We start from the raw sequence: 24,869 nt of genomic DNA, 5'->3' as shown, positions 1-24,869 counted from the left end.
TCTTAAGAAAAGTTCAATGTTTTGTGTGTTCCATTTACTACAGCAATTGGTTTACAAAATATTATTATTATTTTTATACAAGTGTAAATTACACAAGTACAGAGCTTTTACATGTGAAAAATCTGAAGTGCTCAAAGTTGAGTGAGGGTGATTTTATCAGGATTCATGTCTTGACCTACGTCGTCAGTTGATGTGCCAGTATTTGAACCACCAAATGCAGCGGGTTCACGGAAATCAACTTGGGCCAAGTCTTTCAGTAGACTTTGAGAGACATGTGTTGGCTGTTGCTCATCTGACTCTGCGAGCTCACCCTCTGCAAATAACTGTGCCAATTGCACTTTAAGCTTAGCTTGTGATCTAAAGCTTAAAAATGAATGGTCAACTTCGTCATGCTTATCCTTGTACCAATGTTTCTTTTGCAAGTAACTAATTATACATTCAACATCAGCACTTGGTCCCTGCTTTCTCATTTTTTTTAGCGGTCGGCTTCTTTCGTGCTGAAGATGGGTCCGAAACTTCTGTGCACTGCTCCTGAGATTCTCCTTCATACTCATGTGTTAACAACTCTGGCTGAGAAAAAAATTATGGAGTCTAATGAGTGTTCACCTGACTGTGTGTGTCTTTTCGCTGTCACTTGTGACTGCCTCTCTTGAGCAAGGAATATTTGATGTTACAATACCAGAGAAGGAAAGTTGCTACTCACCATATAGCAGAGATGCTAAGTCGCGATAGGCACAACAACAATATACTCGTCCATCCTTACACAACCCTTGCTCCCAATCCCTTACCTTATAGCTCATACCCCTGTAATAGACCTAGATGTAAGACCTGTCCCATACATCCTCCTACGACCACATACTACAGTCCGGTCACTAACATCACCTATCCCATCAAAGGCAGGGCTACCTGTGAAACCATCATTTGATTTACAAGGTAAGCTACAACCACTGTGCTGCATTCTATGTAGGCATGACAACCAACAAGCAGTCTGTCCCCGTGAACGGCCACCGCCAAACTGTGACCAAAAAACAAGTGGACCACCCTGTTGCTGAACACGCTGCCAAACATGATATCCTTCATCTCAGTGACTGCTTCACAGCCTGTGCCATGTGGATCCTTCCCACCAACACCAGCTTTCCCTGGTGAGAACTTTCCCTGCAATACACTTGTTCAAGATGGCGCCGAGTGTAAATTGTGGCTTTGTTAATTAACAGTATAAACTTGACATAAACATTAAAAAGTGTTTAACATGTAAAGAGGTTGGTGTATATCGTGATGATATGTGTATCACGTGTTTTGTTGTTAAAAAAGTTTCGGAAGGAAGACATGAGGTGCCCCAAAATTGCAAAACTGAAATCGCACATGGAGCTAGTACCTCGTCTTACGAATCGCGAGAGCCAATACAAAGACTTTGCTACTGCAAATCTCGCACCGTGAAGGGAATAACGTGCATAAACTGTATACCATTTCGCGTGTGTAAAGGTAGACCCAAGATGAAAACTATGATGTTGTGGAAGGTGTAATGAATATAGCCTAGACAAAGCACTACAGAAGAGAGATTGCAAAGTCAAAATTATTGCTATGCTGTCAGAAAAGGTACATGCCTTGAAATACAAATATACCAAAAACAATCAATGTGAGTATAAAACAAACAGTGATCTTGTAATTGATAAAGGTACTAGAGCCAGTGGTAACAAATATGTTACCAACTGTAAAAAATGCGGGAAAACCGCTAAAAGTTGTATAGCATGTGTAAAATGTGAAACAAAAGTTCACTTTCGATGCGCGAAGGTGGACTGCTCCTTGAAAGGAAATGAGAAATTTACAAAAATGTGGAAGTGTAATACATGTAGGCCTGCCAATATACTAAGAAGGGCCGCAAATATCCCGCTAACAAACAGATTTGAAGTGCTTGATGTAGATAGTAGCGATGATGCTCTTGAAGCTTATACAGGACATTCTCAATCATCGAATGCTACAGTAACTCTTTCTGAAAGCACTACCACTTCTGAACTTCATCAAGGAGATCCTCAAATTCCATGTGATGCTGATGTTCCTGTTCCGAAAACCATGAAACAAATTTCCCAAGAAGAGGTTAGTGTCCTGTACACAGAACCAAGCAATCAATGTAGGCCAGTAGACCGCCTACAAAGACAATGGCAGGCTGTTCCTGTCACAAAACACGGTAGAGACTGTGTAAACTTTCTACCCTTGGAAAACAGATTTAGTGTCCTTGAGCATGTTGATACTACAGGTAAAAACACTGAAGTAGACTCAAAAGTCAAGGTGCTTACACAAGTAAGGTTAATGAAAGTGAAGTGAATAATGGGTGCAGTAAAAATATTACGTCAACTGTCAATAGAAGTAATGAAACCGAAAACCCCAAGAAAGCAAGCCACAATTGCAGACCTAGGCCTGTGAAAATACATTTATATGCAGTCAGTCATGGAAGGAAATTAAGAGATATAGTTGAGAACAACTCAAGCCACCATATCTCAGCCACAATAAAACCTAGTGCAAAATTTAAAGATGTTGTAGCAGGTTCTTCGTCAGCAGAAGCTATGGAACTGGCAGCTTTTCTGGCTGGATCAAACGATGTAACGAGAAATGATGGAAAAGACTTCTTCTTATCATTAAAGAAGAAACTGCAGGAACTACAAAATATGAAAATTCTTATCTCTACAATACCATGTCGGCCTGATCTTCCATCCTGGTCTTGTGCGAATGTTGAAGTGAGAGTAGTAAATGAAGAAACGAAGATTTGTAAATACTTTAAAAATGTCTGTTTTGTTAACATAACTAACTTAGGTACTAGATTCCACACTGCTCGTGGTCTTCAGATCTCGGAGAGAAGTATGTGAGTAATGAAATCATAAAAGTAGCCAATGAGTTAGGCATAGCAAAAATTGTTAGCTCTGAGTCAATACCACTTAGATTTAGGGAAATTCTTTTTTAGAAGTGGCAAAGAAGGGCCGAGGCTAACAGGTTTGCCCAGATTCACACTGGACGACCAGATTAAAGATAATAATATAATAAATGTCGGTGACACTAGAGAGAAATATAGCAGTAATGACGATTGACCCCATAAAAAAATTACTCACCAACTTTGTCTCTCAAGATAGGTTATCTCAATATTGAAAGTATAAGTGGAAAACACATGAATTTGTAAATATATACTAAGATGGTATCTGTTCTTTCGGACATGTCCGAAAGAACAGATACCATCAGTGACCGTGCAGCTCGTTAGAATGAAATTCCAATGAAATGAACACCCTTAGCTGCTTAGCTGCAAGCAGCTAAGGGTATTCGTTTCATTGGAATTTGTAAATGACAACTTATTTGATGCATTATGGTTAAGTGTAAAGGAAATAAAATATCTTTTCATGTACTAGATGATTTCCACTTAGCAAACAGCTTTAGCAGAGAGCAGCATATTCATGGGGGTGTAATCAATTTACATTAAAAAAGAGTTAATAAATTGTCGTAATGAACTAGATCTAAGATTTCTGTGCAGTGATATACATTTTGAAGCCACAGGTGTATATCTGGATCATTTAAAAATTGCTATTGTATCTTACGGTATATTGATAACTTTTACTTATGGAACATCTGACAGCAACTGAATGAAACACAATTTTAGTGCCATACGCGTTTCGCCTTTATTTTCTGCAAGGCATCATCAGTGGCCTAGAATATGTACATATGTTTGCTATTCAATTTATATTTTTGTCACTGTATCTATAGGTTATAAACAGTTCTGGTGGTTGGTATTTCCTATTAAGTAGTAATGTTTTGAACTGTACTTACAGCTTGTGTGGACAATTTCTTACATATTACGCTCCTGTTGCATTTTTGGTGTTATTCTTCTTATGAATGCCAATTTGCATTTTTTTTCCCACATTCCACAGCACTTTGAACTGAACGCTTGTTGCAGTGCAATATTTTGGTTTCTGTTGTCGACTGTCAAATGTTTTTGCCAAATTGCCAAACTTTTGAGTGTAATTATTGAAGTATCTGTGATCTGTTCGTGTGTGTGTGTGTGTGTGTGTGTGTGTGTGTGTGTGTGTGTGTGTGTGTGTGTGTGTGTGTGTCCAGATGCTATTGTTTCTCTTTATGGATCACCAGACGGAAGTCCACTAATATTTTTAGAAAAACTTGATAACTTCAATGTCACATTTGATGTAAACAAAGACGTGCGCACTGTAAATGAATTTAAAAACCTCTTAAGACAATTCAACTTCATTTTTACGAACTGCAAACCCACAAGACAGTTCGCTTGCCTTGGCAACATACATACAAATGTAAATAGAGAGTTACTGTCTTCAGATGTAACTGCCTTCGATTTCTTGGACCATGACTCAGTTTGGGTAAAAATAGGTACAGATAGGCCTAATATGGACTATAAAGAGTCTTCACAAGACCAGTAACGCAAATAAAATTGTCTAATTTCATGGTCTCACTCAGTAATTATGACTTGTCACATATATTTAACAATAATGCCCAGGGCTCTGCCAATACATTGTTCGATAGATTTTTTCAATCTTTCTTAAATGTATTAGAGACCAACTGCCCTCAATACAAGTGTAAAGTTAACCCTAAAAGTAACAGTAATAGACATAGGGATAAGAATCCATGGTATACCGCTCATTTAGGTTGTTGTATAGAGATTCTTACAGAGTTCAGAAAACTGATATGGCTAAACAAAGTTACTCAAGAGCACAAAAGGAATATAAATATGCTTTAAATGAGGCCAAAAACCAAGATAACCTAGTCAGCATTGAGTCATCAAAAAATAAATGCCAAAACGCATGGACTATAATAAATTCAGTGGCCAAAAGAAAGCAGAAAGCTGAGGTAGAAATATCAGAACATGAAATTAATAACTGCTGTATAAAATCTGTTAAAAAAATTAGGGAAAGCATTGGGAGGCCGCAAGAAACTGTAGCTGATCTCATTAAATATAATGTAGACTACACCCTGAAAGACAGATTCCTTTTAACAGAGGTTACACCAGATGTTGTTTTAACTATTGTAAATAATTTTAGACCCTCTGATAGTGAAGACATATATGGTATTTCGTGTAATATGTTTAAAAAGATAATTGGGCACATAGTATATCCTCTTATTAAATGTATAAACAGATGTCTAATTGAAGGAGTATTCCCAGATGTATTAAAATTATCCAGGGTAGTGCCCATTTAGAAGAAAGGAGACACAAATTGCCCATCTAGCTATCGTCCAATATCTCTGACACCTATTTTATCTAAAGTTTTGGAATCCACAATCCTTGCCATTGACTCCCTGATTAAAAAAGTGCTTAATGCTTATGAAGGAAAAAAATTTGCTCTGGCTACCTTTTGTGAACTTAGCAAAGCCTTAGATTGTGTGGAGCATATTTCACTCCTCAACACACTAGTTTATTATGGAATCACAAACAGTGTAGTTGAAAACGTCTTCGAATCTTTCGTCAGCAACTGTAAACAGATTGTTTATATTGGTAAACAAAGATCACAGCTAGCTGAAGTTAAGTGCGGTGTGCCACAAGGCTCAGTATTAGGACCTCTGCTATTTATACTAATGACAAATGATCTACCATCATACATAAATGCTCACTCCATTCTCTATGCAGATGATACGATTTTTTTAAATATTAGCTCAGACATGGATATGCTCCAAACTGTGGCAAATGACAATATCACAAGCATCAGTCTCGTTTCGAGCTAAGGGGTTCCTACTTAATGAGAGTAAAACTCAAAAGATTGTTTTTAGTTTAAGAGATCTGCCAGTAGCAGACTTCATGGATATTGTTAAGTTCTAGGTATTGTTATAGATAGTAAATTGACTTGGGAGACACATATTAAATACATTAGTGCAAGGCTGTCTAGAGTGGTGTATTTGTTAAGGAATTTAAAAAACCATGTACCTGCGGCTTTTGTAAGATCGGCCTGCTTTTTTTTTAGCTCACAGCTTCAGGACATTTTGGTACTTCAGAAGAAAGTAATTCGAATTATCACAAACAGTGATAAACTGGCCCACTGCAAACCACTGTTTATCAACTTAAAAATATTAACTGTTATAAACTTGTATATTTACACTGCCCTACTGCATATAAAGGGCAACTTGTCATAATATCAGCGTAGAAGAGATGTACGCTCTCATGGAACCAGAAATAGTAGCCATCTTGACATACCGTACTACAGATTAGCCAAGTCACTGAACAGCTGTGAAGTGGTGGGTATGAAGATGTTTAACGAACTGCCACTAGAATGGGTAGAAGCTCCATTTGATTTATTTAAAGACAAATTATTCAGTTGGTTAGCTGCAAATCCTTGCTACCCACTTCAGGAATTTTATGACTGTAAAATATCATAGTGGTACCGGTTTGGAGAGTACAGCTTGATTTCTTTAACTGAGTAATTTATGATGCAATGTTTTCATATTACTTGATTTTAAATATTGTATTTTATGGAAAACCAATAGTGACATATTGATCTTCGTGTATATTTGCTGTATAACTTGTATACATGTAACTTGACTTTGTCAATTGCTGTAATAGCTAAATGACAATAAAATTTCATTCAGTTCAATACATCCTACGTTCCCGTAACCCTCCTGGCCTCAACCTCCGTTAGTCACTGTCCTCATCCATCCCTATTCCCATTCCAGCATTACACAGCCGTCATTTCACCGCCACACCCAGTCTTTTAATTTCTTTTTATTTCTCTCCTTTCCGCACGTTCTCTCCTGCCCTCTGTCAAAACTGCAACATTTCACTGTCCGCCACTCCCACCATACTATCCCTCCCTCTCTCCGCCCCAGCCTCCTCCTTACCCCCACCCATCATGCACTGGTGCTGCTGCTTGCAGTGTAGTTTCAGCTCTCTGGGACTGCAGAGTGTGTGTGTGTGTGTGTGTGTGTGTGTGTGTGTGTGTGTGTGTGTGCTGCTGACAAAGGCCTTATTGGCCGAAAGCTATAAGTGTGTGAATCTTTTTGTTGTGCCTATCACGACTCAGCATCTCTGCTATATGGTGAGTAGCAACTTTCCTTCTCTGGTATTGTTTCATTCGATCCTGGATTTTCCATTGTTTGAACATTTGATGTGGGTTGCGCTTCCACAGCACAGTCCATGAACCTTATGTGTTCACTCCATGGCCATGATCTGTACTTTTTCAAGCTCTGGCCAGTGGTACCTTTTACCATCTTCTTGTGTTTGACATAGGCAGCTCTCAAGTTCCTCCACTTTGTTTTTAAGGTCTCGGCTGCAAATGTAAAAATGTACCAGTAATGTATTCTTGTAGAATCTATGAAGAAAATCATGATTGGGGCAGATGTCTGAAGTGGAAATAATCACATTCAAAGAGATCTCTAATGTTAATATGATATGAAAATGCCTCTTATGATATGCTACTATTCCCATTGAAATATTCTCTTTCCATATATGGTCCTCTAGTATTGAGTGTTCGTCCTGTGACGGTTTTCAATTATTCTAGCCAGTAAGTATTTTCTTTGTCATTAAAGATCCCCCCCCCCCCCCCCCCCCCCACACACACACACACACACACACACACACACACACACACACACACACACACACACACCCCTGGCAAGTTGATAAAACCAGTACGGTAGAATTTACACTTGAAGTAGAACATTCTATCATTTCATGGCAGTAAAACAAATGGGTATTAAAATATCGAACTATATAAGATATTGTGTGATCCAAGTGAGCCCTTAACAAGCTGAGCCTGTCATAGCTATGGAGACATACACCGTAGTATCTCATAACGCAATTAACTGCTGAGCAAGATACGTCGCATTTTCAAAAAAGGGCAGTTTCGTTGTTACTACAATATCACATTTGAGTAACACAATACCTTTAAAGGAAAAATAACCAAGCGACACCTCTGTGAAGCTACGTACAATATGCTATTTCTGTGTTATCCATACAAAACTCAGTGGGTAAATTCTTTAGTAACTGTAAATGTTAAGCAAACAACGTCGTTTTGGATCATTGCAAAATTATGTGAAATATATTTCTCATAATATTGAAATGTTACTTTAATTTGTATTATGAAAGATTTGCGTGGAATAGCATCTTGTGTTGTTAGCATTAAAAACAACCATGGGAATAACACATGACCTCAAAATATATGACGTGGGGAGGGACAATGAATTTTCGTTTAAATGGAACACAATTACCATACATCAAGACCGATTTTAACAAAGGTGACGGTTCTTTTCTCTTTCCACTTTCTATGTGTAGTTTTCCATTTTGATGGCGTTGTTGCTTACGTACTTGCAGATACTTTAAGTTGTAATATACACTAGATGAATCCAGTACTTAATAATATACTTTGCTACATTTTTTGCGTCTGTGGAACGTAAAATTTTGCAAAAATATTTACCATTTTGATCCAGTTTAGCAGCTATATCCCTTCAAGCTTCAGCCTCCTTCAGAATGTTCTTGTAATCAGGATCGCATGTATCATACAAAAAGTTGTTTTCTCTCACCTCCTCTATAAGTCTTTCTGCGCCCATGATGCATGCACTACAAGCTTTAAGACAAAAACTGCCTCTCGCCGCTGCTTCCAGTGTGACAACAGAGCAGTCGAATGTGCCAACAGTGGCAAGCAGCCGGCTTGTGGCGAATCTGTAATCTGTGACAACCCGGCGGCGGCCGGAGCGGCAGGCTGGTTGCCGGTGTGTCAGAGCCACACTCTGTGTGACCGCTGCCATACAATAACGAACAATTCAACTGTGTGGCCTGCCAGCTGCGGTTCAAGGCCACAGGCCGGACGGCCAGGCCGCATACTGTCTGGCCAGGCCTTTAAACCAGAAATAGGCCATTTCCAACAGATACGTGATCAGTTTACTTCTAGTATATTGTTACTGCTATGGTTGAACTGTAGTTGAAGATTAAGGTACATTCACATCGAAAACCAACTCCGACAAACAATAACATACAACTGTTGTGAGCTTGGCAAACTTGCAACTGTTGTGAGCTTGGCAAACTTGCAACTGTTGTGAGCTTGGCAAACTTGCAACTGTTGTGAGCTTGGCAAACTGCTGTCCCAGACCCACTTTTAGTTTTGACCATTTTACAGTGCTCACGATTGTACTGTTTTTTCATATTTATCCATTTCCTTTCACACTCCACAAGTGGTACACCAATTTTATCTGCAACTTCTTTCAACAAGTCTTTCCTTTTATATCTGTCTTTATATGCGGAATCAGAAGGATGCTACAGAGGTTCCCTCATTTCAATTTCTAACAAAAGCTGAATTGTTTGATCTGCTGACGACTCGATTGCCATTGTCGAAAGAAACACAGCAGACAACACGGCATTTGCGCATGCATGAGTCAGACAACTCTGCTGTGTTTTTGCTCACTGACCATAAACTGCAAACTCGAGACAAAACTTCCCTCAACTAGTTGCTCAGATTCGCGACTCCAAACAACTGTTGACAGCAGTTGAAAACATAGTCAAACTTGGAGTTGAAAACAGTTGTCAGTCGAGTTTGTTGGAGTTGGTTTTCACTGTGAAGGTACCTTTAGTGGAAACAAGAATCACAAAGGCAGATGTGAGTATAGTTTTATAAGGTTTGGTGTTGTTCATTGCAGCAATTATGCTGAAATAAAGACTGGGTGGCTAGCTATAGTAACGGATAACTGCAGCAAACCAAATCAAAATAATATCAATAAAAAACACTCAAAATTCAGTAAACATTCAAACTGAGTGTTGAGAGGTTTTTTATTGTTATTTACGGTGTCTCTGAGCTGCGGTTGCCCTCCACAGAAAGTTGGTCTAATCAAAGTTAAAGGAACATAGTTTGTGAACAAAGAATGGTGTATGCTTTTTTCACTGCTAGTGAACATAGTCATTATCTGTAAATATGCAACATCGAAAAGGTGGAGTGTGCCTTAAGATTTTAAAATGAATCCAGAAGTTGCCAATGGTGAACCTGGATGGGTCCTGTTCCCCCACAACCACCTTTGTGTTCAGAGAGAGAGGAAAAAAGTGTGTGGTACGATTCCCAGATACATATTGTTTCGCATTCACATTATGTCCTAAACGTGGTTTCACATAATTTCATTGTATTTTGAAAAGTGAAATAAATTATCCATTGGTATATTTTGAGTTCCCGTAAGTAACTGTGTTCGTAAGAAACATTCCTAAATACTTTGTATTTTATGTTTTTACTAATTTTGTACCTTCTAATGTAGGTAATGGCTTAAAAATGTACACAGGGATTCAGAACTAGTCACAAAAAAATATGAAAGTGTGAGGGAAACCTTAATAAATTATACATTTCCGTAAAAGTTCCAATGAATGTAATCCACAATGTAAAGGACCTCTTATTCTACATTGTTGCTATCGCCATCACCTTAAATAAATAAATAAATAAATAAAAATTAAAAAAAATATGCTGGAAACACACTTTATCAGACCTTCGTAACATACTTTTAGGAAATGTACTGTTTCATAACTTGGAGAATTCTTTGACAATTTATTTGGAAAACTTGAGTATTTACATTACTTTCTGAAGACTCTTCAGAATGACCCTGTGCATTTCCAGATTTGTTTGCATGTAGTCATATTGATACGGGAAAAAAGGATTTCAAATATATAGTACCTGTTTGCTGTCAAAAGAAATTTTGCTTTTAGGAGGAGTCCGAAAGTGACTTGTCACAATCTGAAACGGATGCTTTGAAGGAAATAGATGATTTCCTTGATGAAGCTCTTGGAGATTCATCAGACTCGGAGGGTCCAACACCACCAAAAAGAACAAGAGAGCACAGCCTTTCTCCTCAGGTATGGATTCAGATAAATGTGACATTTCTTGCTGGAAAAAAAAATCTTTGTTTTGTTCATGTCAAAACATAAAAGCAATCAGGTAAGTTGTGAAATACTTAAAAACTGTTAAATTGAAGAAATTTTCAAATAATTTCATTGTTCGTAGCCATTACTGGTTCCTAACACAGTGTTAATCAAATTGCTGCAATATATAATATTTGCCCAAGTGTAATTAACCCTGAATGTAGTTTTATTTTAAGCGAAGTCTTATTAATAAGAATTACAAACTGTTTTATTTGTATATGATATCTGAGAGAAAAGTGAATATCAAGCCTTTTCTAGACTTACCCCATTTATTGATTTGACCAATAAGAGTCAAGAAAAGAGATAATTAACTTCTAGTGTCCAAATTGAGACTTTTGTGTTCTTCGCTGCTGCCACAAATATTCGACTGTTTTTTATTTTTTTAATATGTCACAAATTAAGAGATTGCGTCCTAACAGCACAGCTTATATTGCTGTGAGTGGACGAAATAGCAATAATATTTACACTTGCTAGGGGAGAGGGGGGGGGGGGGGCTGAAAACAATGGCTGTTGTTGCCTTTTTGAGGGGTAATATATTGTCTTCAACTACTTATTGTGCACTTTTTAAATAGAAATAAGTAATAAATTCGTTTCTGAAGTTTTAAACAGAGATACAGATGATTACTAGGTTGAACATAGGTGCGACAATATTAAATAGCATACTGCAGCTGCAATGGTTTATAGTTTAACTGTTGAAAATTCATTGTCTCTTGTAAACACACATTAATTTGTAAAGTGGTGAAAGCAACTACACAATTGATACGTAAATATCTGATAGTGGTTAGCGAAAACATTATATAAGAAGTAATAAATCAAAACAGTTGGAGAACACTGTGGTCACAGATCAAAGTTAAGTCTAAATTCCATATCAGCATGTACAAGGGTTGGAACTTAAATAGTGGCAACTGTTTATTCACAACCAATAGAAAAGAGTTGCATGTTTGTACCTGTTACTGTCCTTCAAAGTAGTCACCAGTGTTGTGTAGATTTGGAAGGCGTACTATACTGTTAGCAGAGCCTGTTCTGTTGATGGTGTGAATGGAGCGGTCTAAAGTTATGGTGATTCACATGTATGACTGTGATTGTGTTATCCTAGTGCATTACGTTCCTACACAGCGGACCGTCAGTGCACAGTATTACTGTTGGTTTTTGGAGCACCACCTGCGACCAGCTTTGTGAAAGAAGTGACGACACTTTCTGCGCAAACCACCAATCATTTTGCACGACAATGCGCGGGTGCATACAGCGCAGACTGTGGCTGCTCTGTTTAGTCGATGGGACTTGGAAGTACTGTACCATCCACTGTACTCCCTGGCCTTAAGTCCTTGTGACTTTGATTTGATTCCGAAGATGAAGGAACCACTTCGTGGCATTCACTTCAGAGCTGTTCCAGAGATTCGACAGACAGTAGATTGCTCCATTCGCACCACCAACAGAACATGCTCTGCTAATGGTATACTGTGCCTTCCATGTTGCTGGCAACTGGTTCTACACAACGCTAGTGCCTACTTTGAAGGACAGTAACAGATGCAAACATATAACTCTTTTGGATCGGTTGTGAATAAATAGTTGCCACTATTTAAGTTCCAACCCTCATTATAAGGGTTTTACCGATGCAGTGCAATAAGTAAAATGTCAGTTAGTGGCAGAAAATATTAAATGTCCCTCACTGGTGTACTGAACTGAAATCCAGACTGAGTGCACAAATTCAGAGTGCAAAACAACTTCACATGCAAACATACAAGATCTGCTGAACTGCAAGCAGAAATAAATCAGTTTTGACTAATGCAGAATAACTCTTTAAGTCCCAGTGAAATAGCGTTAAATATTTCAACTGCCAACGCAAAAAATTTCTATCAGTGAAAACGTTCACAGCTGGATCATCGCTCAGACCAGTGTAGATGCTGCTTCTACTAACTTGCAAAATGGCTGTCGCCCTTTTAAGGCCCTGAACCTCCCCTTCATGGGAAATCCTGCATCTCCATCACTTAATGACTTTGTACATTCTCCAACCTGATTCACAACTATTTTATACACAAGTGATATCCAAAATCTGATTGCACCGTTAGCTGTGTGCTAAAGTTCTAATTAACTTACACATAATTTTATGCACAGTAGTTCACCCAAAATTTAAAGTCAGACAAATGCAAAGTTTTGTTGCGCTGCCAAAAATTAGTTCCCACTCTCTGTGCCGTCAGTTATTACAATAAATTTGGATATGTCGCCACTTTATTGGATTTTCCCTCCTTTCCATTGCACTGTTCAGAAATACATTGGGTATGATATTTTTCAAGTTCCAGGTAAAGCTATGCAAACTTACAAACAATTAAGAAATGCAGCTAGAAAGAATCTTACAAACAACTTGTGTGTGTGTGTGTGTGTGTGTGTGTGTGTGTGTGTGTGTGTCGTCCATTAAGTACGTTACAAAACATACGAGTAATCCAATCAATATGCATCATGGATACCTACAATGTGAGTGCTTGATCTCTTTAACTTCAGTAATATAAAAGTTATTGAAGGTACGCTTGATTTCAGTTACAAAAATCTTCTTGGTGCTATATCTTCTCACATATGTTAATAAAAATTATATCTGCGTACTGGCAGGCTCTTGTTGCTCTTCTCTTTTATTTAGCGTATCGTCCTTCACTGTATCTATTATTATGCGAACAATCTAGAAAAAACCCTCCGAGCATGTTAGCAGCAGAGATGACATCATGTCTGTTGGTTTGAATGTGACATTTCTACGTTGCTCAGCCGCCGCTGACCAGCTGCGCAGCACAGGGAGTTGCCACACACGCACGTCTTCAGGCCTACCCAGAGACCTGCTCGTCCAAAGTCCACATCGTGGAGCTCGCGACCAAAACCAATCCCCCTTGCTTAAATATAGCCTGTCGTGTCTCAGTTGTCACAAATATTTGGCTGTTTCTTCTGGATATGTTGGGGTTTCTTAGTTTGTAATTCATGATGGGGCCTAAGAAAGCTGTTTTCTTTCTGAGTACATAGCAGATTTCACATTTATATTGACCTGAGAATGTGACAATATTTCAGTCTATTGCTTCCAGACACATTGTCTGCCCATTACTCTCTCATTGACTGCATACAGCCAGCAGCTGACACACCCCCATTTGTTCTCATCGTTTCTCATGGTAAGCATAAGCAACATTGCTGAACAAACATACAACTACATTGCTTGCCACTGTCTAGACTTTTACAGTCTCTTACAGAAACATATACTCTTGTTGAATGTTTGTCCAATTTTAAAACCAATTCAGTTCTGACTACAATTGGATTTTAGGGAAACTGGTGGTTAAATGTGGTTAAATGTTCATAAAGATCTAGGGTATGCAGTATGCATTCCCATGGTTGCCAGCAAAACAAAATTTGCCTCCCACTTACTACTCACCTCCCTACATTCATTCTAGTTCTCAACCACACTAGTGTCGCTGTTCCCTCCAACCCTTTCAAATTCTTCGAAATAAATAATGCTGTGTTTGAGGTTGACTCAAGTTGCTCCAGCAGTTTTACTCCCAGCTCAAGGAATCTCGGGTTCTGGTCAATCTTACAATTGTCCCACAATGCAGTGACTTCCGCTACTACTATATCTATGATGTGTCTAGGGTTTTTAATATACTGTGGTTTTTAATAATATAAAGAACTGTGAAAAATGTATTGCAGTGTCTTATTCAGTGCAGCTTTGATGTAACAGCTTTAACTAATAAATGAATAAAAGACTGCAGTCACTGTTCAGTCAAATTCTTGAGTTTTTGCTCATCCCACAATCTAGTGACGACTGTTCGTACTATCGTGACAATGGGTCTAGTGATTGTAATTTATTCTCATGATAGCTACTACAGTCTGGTTTATATTTTAGGAATTAAATACTTAACTTTCTTTTATGTTGAGATGTTACCATCTAGTTTTCAAGTTAACTAAAAGATGGTAGAATTTTACCCGTTATTCTAAAATGTGAACTAGGATTGAAATGTTTATTTGAATCCCACTTGGTAAATCATTACAGTCTCTCATAACCAAATATAATGTTGCACCAACTCCATAGTCACTTAATATATGTTGAAAGGCAACATTTTTCCTTTTGATTGGCAGTTTTACTTAAAAATCAGCTTGAATATTTATATATTGATAAGTGCTGGTAATGTATGAAAACTCTTATTGCAGAGTCATTCAAATACAACCAGGGTTCATATAAGGTGGGATTCAATGCTAATTCCTCCTGTGTTTCATTAAATTGTCAATTTTTAAGATGCTCTATTGTACAGTGTTGCAGCTAGTTCATAGTTGTCAGTATATCCCTTTCACTCTTGCCACATTATTCAAATGTCACACGATAATTCGTGCATATTAAATACTGTATCAAACACTGTGGTATATCAGGAAACCTTGAGCCCATTTGAATAGGAGTATCATTTGTCTAACCACAAAAATAAATCTGCCACACCAATTGCCAAAGCTTCATCTATAAATGTGCATATATATGTGTGTGTGTGTGTGTGTGTGTGTGTGTGTGTGTGTGTGTGTGTGTGTGTGTGTGTGTGTGTGTGTGTCGGGGGGAGGGATAGCAGGAATATAAAATGCTTGACTACTTGTCTTATCAAGTTGGTAAGACAAGTTTGGACAGCTCCACTGAATCAATATTACCTCAAACTTTACACTGTGTCAAAATCGACATCTAGTGCAATGATTAGGTATCCAACAGCAATTCCTGTTCCCAGTCATGTGTCAGTGGCAATTTTTTAGTTGACCCCCAAAGCCACAGCACCTTGCCAGCCCCTCCAATGGCGCCTTTGGAGATGCCTCATCCTCCTCCGGCATCATTACGGAGGAGGACACTTGCCGAGGTGCTCCCTCCCAGGATGAAACAGACCATTATTCTACCACCAACCCAATGGCTGACAGAGCCACAGGCTGTGGGTGGTAGTAAAAAACTGGTCCTCTTCTGTCCCAGCATTCAAGACAGGAAATTCCTCACAGAAACTGAAACCTCACTGGGACAAAAAGGAAAAAGTGAAAGTTAAACCAACCGAATTCTACTGGTCTGGTATATCTGGCCCTCATCCCCACAGAGGTTGAGCCTATGAACACCGGAGAAGAATCACATGTTCAGGTGGAAAATGACTGCAGTAAAGTAAATAGTATTTCCTTTTCCCCTTCGCTACTTTCTCAGATCCTAGTCTGATGTTCCTCAATGCAACTGTAATGGTACCATCGCCACCTGGCCAAACTCCGCCAATTAATGGCTACTTATTCTGCAGTTGGTGTGGGACTGAACTATCTACTATTAAAAACTGCAAATCCTATTGTGAGCATTGCTTTAACATCTGGAGGAGTCTACACATTCATACAGTCTGGCTCTTTCCATGACCAGGTGCCACCAACCACTGTGTTAGAAGCTGTGGCCTTTTGCGTCTACTTGTCAGTTACGGTAACAATATGTAATATTTCTCTGCCCCTAAACAGATATTCCACATGACGAGCTAGTGGAACAGCTGCCTCCACCCTTCCTTCCACTGTGGGACTTCAGTCATCAGTGTTGCAGCAAAACTGCATCTAGCAGGGGTCAAGTAATAGTACAGTTAATTGTGGAACTGGAAGTCTGCCTACCTAACATTGGAGCTGTAACACATTTCAGTGCATCCTATGGAACAAAGTCAGCTATAAATGTTAAATCGTAAAACCCAAGTGACTCATGCTAAATCCAGTGGCACATCCATGAGAACCTCTGTGACAGCATCCAATTCCCTATCACTCTCGTACTCAAACCATCAACCAGTGGAACATGCAGTACATTGGTCACTTCGGAAAGCCAACTGGCAAGGTTTTAGTCCCAAAGCAACACTTGAAACCACTCAAGGAGAATATCAAGAGAGTGGTACAAGATAATATTAACACTATTATACATGCTGCAGAAGCAACAATACCCTAGTCTTCAGGCTCTTCCTGCTGGATACCTGTGTCATGGTGGTCTGAAGAAATAGCTGTAGCTGTCAGAACACATCAGAGGGCAATTCGACCCAAACATGCTCCTTCTGCAGAACATTTAATAGCCTTCAAGGGACTAAGAGTGAAGACATGCTTTGTAGTAAAGAAAAAGAAAGTAGGAGTGTTGGGAAAGGCAAGTATATCTATGAAAGCCTATACCCCACGGCCTCAAGTACGGACTAAACTCTGCCACATTTGCTGTCGCCCACCATCCACAGTACTTCCTGGCATCTCCTTTAATGGTGACATCTTTACTGATCTTGTGGTCATTGCTGAATGTTTCATGGCACTCTTCACCAAACTGTCCACTTGCAGTGACTACCATCCTAATTTCCTGACCCAGAAATGCCTGACGGACCTACACTTATCATTCTGTGCACAACCTCTTCATTTGTACAACGTTCCATTTAGTGAACAGGAGTACTACAGTGCTTTAGCAGTGTGTTGCAACACTGCCCTTGGAACCAGTAAAATCCATAATAAAATCCTTAAACATCTTAACAATGGTAGCATGAAACCTATTCTTGAGTGTGTCAATTGTACAAGGAGATACTTCAAATATTTTGAAAATATTATTCTTGTCTAGAAACAGGGAAGAGACCCTCAAATTTTGACTAATTATTGATTTATCTTTTAATAAATGGGCTGCGTAAATTATTTGAAAGGATGGTCAATCAATAATTGTGTTAGTGCGTGGAAGCCAGACAACATTTATCACAATTTCAAAGTGGCTTTTAGGCATTTGGACCCACAGACTAACCGATTTGTTTGAAGTCTGCATTGCACAAACTTTTGGGCGTCGCCAACACGATTGCTGTGCCCTCCGAGCCACACAAGGTGCCATCACATCCGTGAGTGGGGCTTCCTGTGCTGCTTATCCATTTTTAAGTTGAATTTCCTATCTCTCCGACAGTTTTAGGTCCAGATAGGTTCAAGCCTCAGCAAACAATATGTACAGGGAACTGGGAACCCTCAGAAATCAGCTCTGAGTGTAGCTCTCTTTGCCTTAGAAATTAATGGTATCATGACTATTGTGGGACCACTGGTTTCGCTGTCACTGTATTTGGGAAAAATTTGCATGTATTACAGTTCTACATTATAGTGCACCAAAAAGCACCAACTTCAGAGAGCCACACAGAAAGTACATAACTGAGCTCTGAATCATGGATATCAATTTTCTTCCACTAAAACACATGTCATACACTTTTATTGACTCAGGAATTTGCATCTGTTCAAAAATTCTTTACAGACGAATGGAAAAACTAGTAGAAGCCGACCTCGGGGAAGACCAGTTTGGATTCCGTAGAAATACTGGAACACGTCAGGCAATACTGACCTTACGACTTATCTTGGAAGAAAGATTAAGGAAAGGCAAACCTACGTTTCTAGCATTTGTAGACTTAGAGACAGCTTTTGACAATGTTGACTGGAATACTCTCTTTCAAATTCTAAAGGTGGCAGGGGTAAAACACAGGGAGCGAAAGGCTATTTACAATTTGTACAGAAACCAGATGGCAGTTATATGACTCGAGGGACATGAAAGGGAAGCAGTGGTAGGGAAGGGAGTAAGACAGGGCTGTAGCCTCTCCCCGATGTTATTCAATCTGTATATTGAGCAAGCAGTAAAGGAAACAAAAGAAAAATTTGGAGTAGGTACTAAAATCCATGGAGAAGAAATAAAAACTTTGAGGTTCGCCGATGACATTGTAATTCTGTCAGAGACAGCAAAGGACTTGGAAGAGCAGTTGAATGGAATGGACAGTGTCTTGAAATGAGGATATAAGATGAACATCAACAAAAGATTTAAGTGTCAGGAAGTCATTTCTGAAAGTATTTGTATGGAGTGTAGCCACGTATGGAAGTGAAACATGGACGATAAATAGTTTGCGCAAGAAGAGAATAGAAGCTTTTGAAATGTGGTGCTACAGAATAATGCTGAAGATTAGATGGGTAGATCACATAACTAATGAGGAAGTATTGAATAGGATTGGGGAGAAGAGAAGTTTGTGGCACAACTTGACTAGAAGAAGGGATCGGTTGGTAGGACATGTTCTGAGGCATCAAGGGATCACCAGTTTAGTATTGGAGGGCAGCGTGGAGGGTAAAAATCGTAGAGGGAGACCAAGAGACGAATACACTAGGCAGAGTCAGAAGGATGTAGGTTGCAGTAGGTACTGGGAGATGAAGAATCTTGCACAGGATAGAGTAGCATGGAGAGCTGCATCAAACCAGTCTCAGGACTGAAGACCACAACAACAACAACAACAACAACAACAACCCAAACCTTAACTTTTCTTTGATAACCAGTTACTTGAAATCATTGAAACTTCCAAACTTTTAGGTGTCTTGTGTGTGAATAAGCTAACATTGTTACCACATGTATGTCAGCTAAAGTAAATTGCATGTGGAAACTTAATACCTTCTTATTTAGATTTCTTAGCAGGATCTCCTGGGACACAGACCATATGATTCATCAGTGGTTCTACAAAGCGTGAAGCTTTATTCAATCTTGCCTGGACTACAGATGTGTTACTTACAAACCAACCACACCATAAGTACTGAGCTTGTTAGACTCTTTCCACTGCAGTGGTGTGCAGTTGGCACCTAGACCTTTCTGTTTGAGCCCTGTAGACAATCTCATGGTGGAGGCTGATATCCCACCACTGAGGGTCAGACACCAACAATTCTTGGTGAAACTTCCTGGCAGATTAAAACTGTGTGCCCGACCGAGACTCGAACTCGGGATCTTTGCCTTTCGCGGGCAAGTGCTCTACCAACTGAGCTACCAAAGCACGACTCAGGCCCGGTACTCACAGCTTTACTTCTGCCAGTACCTCGTCTCCTACCTTCCAAACTTTACAGAAGCTCTCCTGCGAACCTTGCAGAACTAGCACTCCTGAAAGAAAGGATATTGCGGAGACATGGCTTAGCCACAGCCTGGGGGATGTTTCCAGAATGAGATTTTCACTCTGCAGCGGAGTGTGCGCTGATATGAAACTTCCTGGCAGATTAAAACTGTGTGCCCGACCGAGACTCGAACTCGGGGCCTTTGCCTTTCGCGGGCAAGTGCTCTACCAACTGAGCTACCGAAGCACTACTCACGTCCGGTACTCACAGCTTTACTTCTGCCAGTACCTCGTCTCCTACCTTCCAAACTTTACAGAAGCTCTCCTGCGAACCTTGCAGAACTAGCACTCCTGAAAGAAAGGGTATTGCAGAGACATGGCTTAGCCACAGCCTGGGGGATGTTTCCAGAATGAGATTTTCACTCTGCAGCGGAGTGTGCGCTGATATGAAACTTCCTGGCAGATTAAAACTGTGTGCCCAACCGTGACTCGAACTCGGGACCTTTGCCTTTCGCGGGCAAGTGCTCTACCAACTGAGCTACCGAAGCACGACTCACGTCCGGTACTCACAGCTTTACTTCTGCCAGTACCTCGTCTCTCACCTTCCAAACTTTACAGAAGCTCTCCTGCGAACCTTGCAGAACTAGCACTCCTGAAAGAAAGGATATTGCGGAGACATGGCTTAGCCACAGCCTGGGGGATGTTTCCAGAATGAGATTTTCACTCTGCAGCGGAGTGTGCGCTGATACGAAACTTCCTGGCAGATTAAAACTGTGTGCCCGGCCGAGACTCGAACTCGGGACCTTTGCCTTTCGCGGGCAAGTGCTCTACCAACTGAGCTACCGGTCGGGCACACAGTTTTAATCTGCCAGGAAGTTTCATATCAGCGCACACTCCGCTGCAGAGTGAAAATCTCATTCTGGAAACATCCCCCAGGCTGTGGCTAAGCCATGTCTCCGCAATATCCTTTCTTTCAGGAGTGCTAGTTCTGCAAGGTTCGCAGGAGAGCATCTGTAAAGTTTGGAAGGTAGGAGACGAGGTACTGGCAGAAGTAAAGCTGTGAGTACCGGACGTGAGTCGTGCTTCGGTAGCTCAGTTGGTAGAGCCGCAGGGTGATCCTCATTACCAACAAACACTGTCTGCCTGTGTCCATTCATGCGAATGGACAGTTTGTTGCTGGTCATTCCCACATAGAACACTTCACAGTGTAGGCAGGTCAGTTGGTAAATCACGTGGGTGCTTTCACACGTGGCTCTGCCTTTGATCGTGTACACCTTCCGGGTTACAGGACTGGAATAGGTGGTGGTGGGAGGGTGCATGGGACAGGTTTTACACCGGGGGCGGTTTGCCTTGGTGCACGGCCAGCACATCTTGGCACAGTGTTGCACTGTCCGGGTTATCTGGATACTTCCCACTAACACCAACCTGTCAGAACTCCGGAGATGGGAACTTGCCCTTCAGCATATCCTCTCTTCACGCTATCCGCCAGGCCTCAATCTCCGCTAATTTCTAATTTCAATTTGCCGCTGCTCATACCTCACCTGTCTCTCAACATAATATTTGCCTCTGTACTTCCGCCCCGACTGACATCTCTGCCCAAACTCTTTGCCTTTACAAATGTCTGCTTGTGTCTGTGTATATGCGGATGGATATGTGTGTGTGTGCGAGTGTATACCTGTCCTTTTTTCCCCCCTAAGGTAAGTCTTTCCGCTCCCGGGATTGGAATGACTCCTTACCCTCTCCCTTAAAACCCAAATCCTTTTGTCTTTCCCTCTCCTTCCCTCTTTCCTGACGAGGCAACCGTTGGTTGCGAAAGCTAGAATTTTGTGTGTATGTTTGTTTTTTTGTGTGTCTATCGACCTGCCAGCGCTTTTGTTTGGTAAGTCTCATCATCTTTCTTTTTAGATATATTTTTCCCACGTGGAATGTTTCCCTCTATTATATTCATATCATTAATTTGAACCCATCAATCACGTTTGTTATTGTTATTGTTATTGTCACTGTTACATTTCGTAGTCTTTTCTGTCGTCTTATTTCCTCCTTCTGTTTTTGCCAGCAGTTTCACTTTCTATTCACCTTCTCCTTTTTTACCGTAATCCAGTATACAATTTTATCCCGCCGATATATACTCAATAATACGTAACCCACATCCAAACCATAACCAAAAAATTTTTTTCCGCTTTCAACACTACCGCTGCTATAAAATCCACCGTTTCCAGTTCACAAACAGTTCCTTTCAGCTATTAAACAACCTTTTTGGCTAGTTTTAATAACTTTTACTTTATTTCCATTTCCATTTTTCTCACATCACCGATCATTTTTAGCCGCTTCCCACAGGTTTTAACGTCATTATTTCTTTATCAGTCAATTATTAGCTTCATTTCCATAATCTGCCACCACCAAACCACTCCTTTTAATACATCCTCACGTAGTTTTTTCGAAATTTTCCCGTATTTCTCCACCCTTTAACGTGTTTTGGTGGCAACACAACCACCTAACCTTTATGCACATCATTATCTACCTACACAAGTTCACCACAGGATCAACATAGCCCAGCTCTAACCAACCCTTTTTCGCCTTTTTGCACACCAGATCTCCATTTGCTTTCTAGTTTTACCTTTATCTCTCCCCATATATTTTTATATTTATTTTCAGTTTCATTTCAGCCTCGTGTTCCACTTTCCACCTTCTAGTACCATGTCACCCTCACAACACCTCCACAACGACCCCATTAAGTTTTATTTACATTCCCTCCACAAACATGCCTTCGCCCTAGCCAGATTACACTCCCATTTTTAATTTTCTCAGGCTTGTCTGACATTTGTCATTACCGCCAAAGGCCTCACACTTAAAGTTCCCATCTCTGGCTGCAACCCTTCTTTCCATCAGTCCCTATACCAGTTCCAAACCGAACAATCCATTGCCCTCACCCACCTAATCCTTCACCTACACATCAACTCAGCCAATGAACACACCCGTCAACTCCTATCCTTAATAAAAGTCCTCAATCTTTCCTCTCCCACATCCACACCGGTTGTTCAGAGCATCCTTCTACAGGCCAACCGCAAATTAGAACAGCATGCCACCCTCCACCTTAAAAAACTATCCAATCTCCTGGTTTCCCACCTCCGGAAAGGCAACTCACTCACCCTTCACAACCTTTCCAGCAAACCTCAACCTCCTCTCATTGCACACAAACCCAGTCTCTCCCATCTACTCAATCTCCCACTTCCAGCTCCACTCCCTCCAAAACCTCAAAATTCCAATCAACACAATCTGGAACCACAACACCCCAATTCAGTAGTTAACCTTTCCTCCAAACCTCTCTCCCAATCCGAAACCTCTGTCCCATCCAAAGGCCTCACCTTCAGCCCCACTCCCAGATTTAACCAAACAGCCCTCGTCAAAGATTTACGGTCCTACACCCGTACTCTCTGCTGGAAATATCACTTTGCCACGAAGAAAAATGATCCTAATCCTACCCTTAATGATCCAACTCCCCAAGACACTATCCAAATTGAACCATGCCTGGAACAGTTCCGTCCTCTGTCACAGCGGGACCCACCTCCTCTTCCTCAAAATCACCCTCTCCTAACCTTCCAGGAATTTCTGACTTCCAGCCTTGCCTCTCAATCCTTCTTAAAAAAACCTTAATCCTACTCCCAACATCACCACTACTGAAGCCCAGGCTATCCGTGATCTGAAGGCTGACCAATCCATCGTCATTCTTCCGGCGGACAAGGGTTCCACGACTGTGGTACTTGATCGTCGGGAGTATGTGGCTGAGGGACTGCGTCAGCTTTCACACAACACTACTTACAAAGTTTGCCAAGGTAATCCCATTCCTGATGTCCAGGCAGAGCTTCAAGGAATCCTCAGAACCTTAGGCCCCCTACAAAACCTTTCACCTGACTCCATCAACCTCCTGACCCCACCAACACCACGCACCCCTACCTTCTACCTTCTTCCCAAAATTCACAAACCCAATCATCCCGGCCGTCCCATTGTAGCTGGTTACCAAGGCCCCACAGAACGCATCTCTGCCTACGTAGATCAACACCTTCAACCCATTACATGCAGTCTCCCATCCTTCATCAAAGACACCAACCACTTTCTCGAACGCCTGGAATCCCTACCCAGTCTGTTACCCCCGAAAACCATCCTTGTGACCATTGATGCCACTTCGTTATACACAAATATTCCGCGTGTCCAGGGCCTCGCTGCGATGGAGCACTTCCTTTCACGCCGATCACCTGCCGCCCTACCTAAAACCTCTTTCCTCATTACCTTAGCCAGCTTCATCCTGACCCACAACTTCTTCACTTTTGAAGGCCAGACATACCAACAATTAAAGGGAACAGCCATTGGTACCAGGATGGCCCCCTCGTATGCCAACCTATTCATGGGTCGCTTAGAGGAAGCCTTCTTGGTTACCCAGGCCTGCCAACCGAAAGTTTGGTACAGATTTATTGATGACATTTTCATGATCTGGACTCACAGTGAAGAAGAACTCCAGAATTTCCTCTCCAACCTCAACTCCTTTGGTTCCATCAGATTCACCTGGTCCTACTCTAAATCCCATGCCACTTTCCTTGACGTTGACCTCCACCTGTCCAATGGCCAGCTTCACACGTCCGTCCACATCAAACCCACCAACAAGCAACAGTACCTCCATTATGACAGCTGCCACCCATTCCACATCAAACGGTCCCTTCCCTACAGCCTAGGTCTTCGTGGCAAATGAATCTGCTCCAGTCCAGAATCCTTGAACCATTACACCAACAACCTGAAAACAGCTTTCGCATCCCGCAGCTACCCTCCCGACCTGGTACCGAAGCAAATAACCAGAGCCACTTCCTCATCTCCTCAAACCCGGAACCTTCCACAGAAGAACACCAAAAGTGCCCCACTTGTGACAGGATACTTTCCGGGACTGGATCAGATTCTGAATGTGGCTCTCCAACAGGGATACGACTTCCTCAAATCCTGCCCTGAAATGAGATCCATCCTTCATGAAATCCTCCCCACTCCACCAAGAGTGTCTTTCCGCCGTCCACCTAACCTTCGTAACCTCTTGGTTCATCCCTATGAAATCCCCAAACCACCTTCCCTACCCTCTGGCTCCTACCCCTGTAACCGCCCCCGGT

At 40.9% G+C, this 24,869-nt stretch overlaps 1 protein-coding gene and 1 non-coding gene across 6 annotated transcripts in view; one reads left to right on the top strand and one right to left on the bottom strand.

Moving 5' to 3' along the window:
* Positions 1-24,869, top strand: part of LOC126092382 (anillin-like) — a 137,312-nt gene that overhangs the window by 50,252 nt on the left and 62,191 nt on the right. For all 5 annotated transcript variants that reach the window (XM_049907942.1, XM_049907941.1, XM_049907943.1 and 2 more), the window contains one exon: positions 10,667-10,813. In XM_049907942.1, the coding sequence (XP_049763899.1) occupies positions 10,667-10,813 (147 nt within the window). The remainder of the gene's footprint in view (positions 1-10,666; positions 10,814-24,869) is intronic.
* Trnas-cga (transfer RNA serine (anticodon CGA)) lies at positions 20,498-20,575 on the bottom strand. Its single transcript has one exon. It is a non-coding gene; the product is annotated as a tRNA-Ser (tRNA).

This window comes from Schistocerca cancellata, chromosome 7 (genome assembly GCF_023864275.1).
Source record: "Schistocerca cancellata isolate TAMUIC-IGC-003103 chromosome 7, iqSchCanc2.1, whole genome shotgun sequence".
NCBI lineage: Eukaryota > Metazoa > Arthropoda > Insecta > Orthoptera > Acrididae > Schistocerca > Schistocerca cancellata.
Note: the sequence above shows the minus strand (reverse complement) of the source record. Positions and strands in the feature narration are given on the sequence as shown.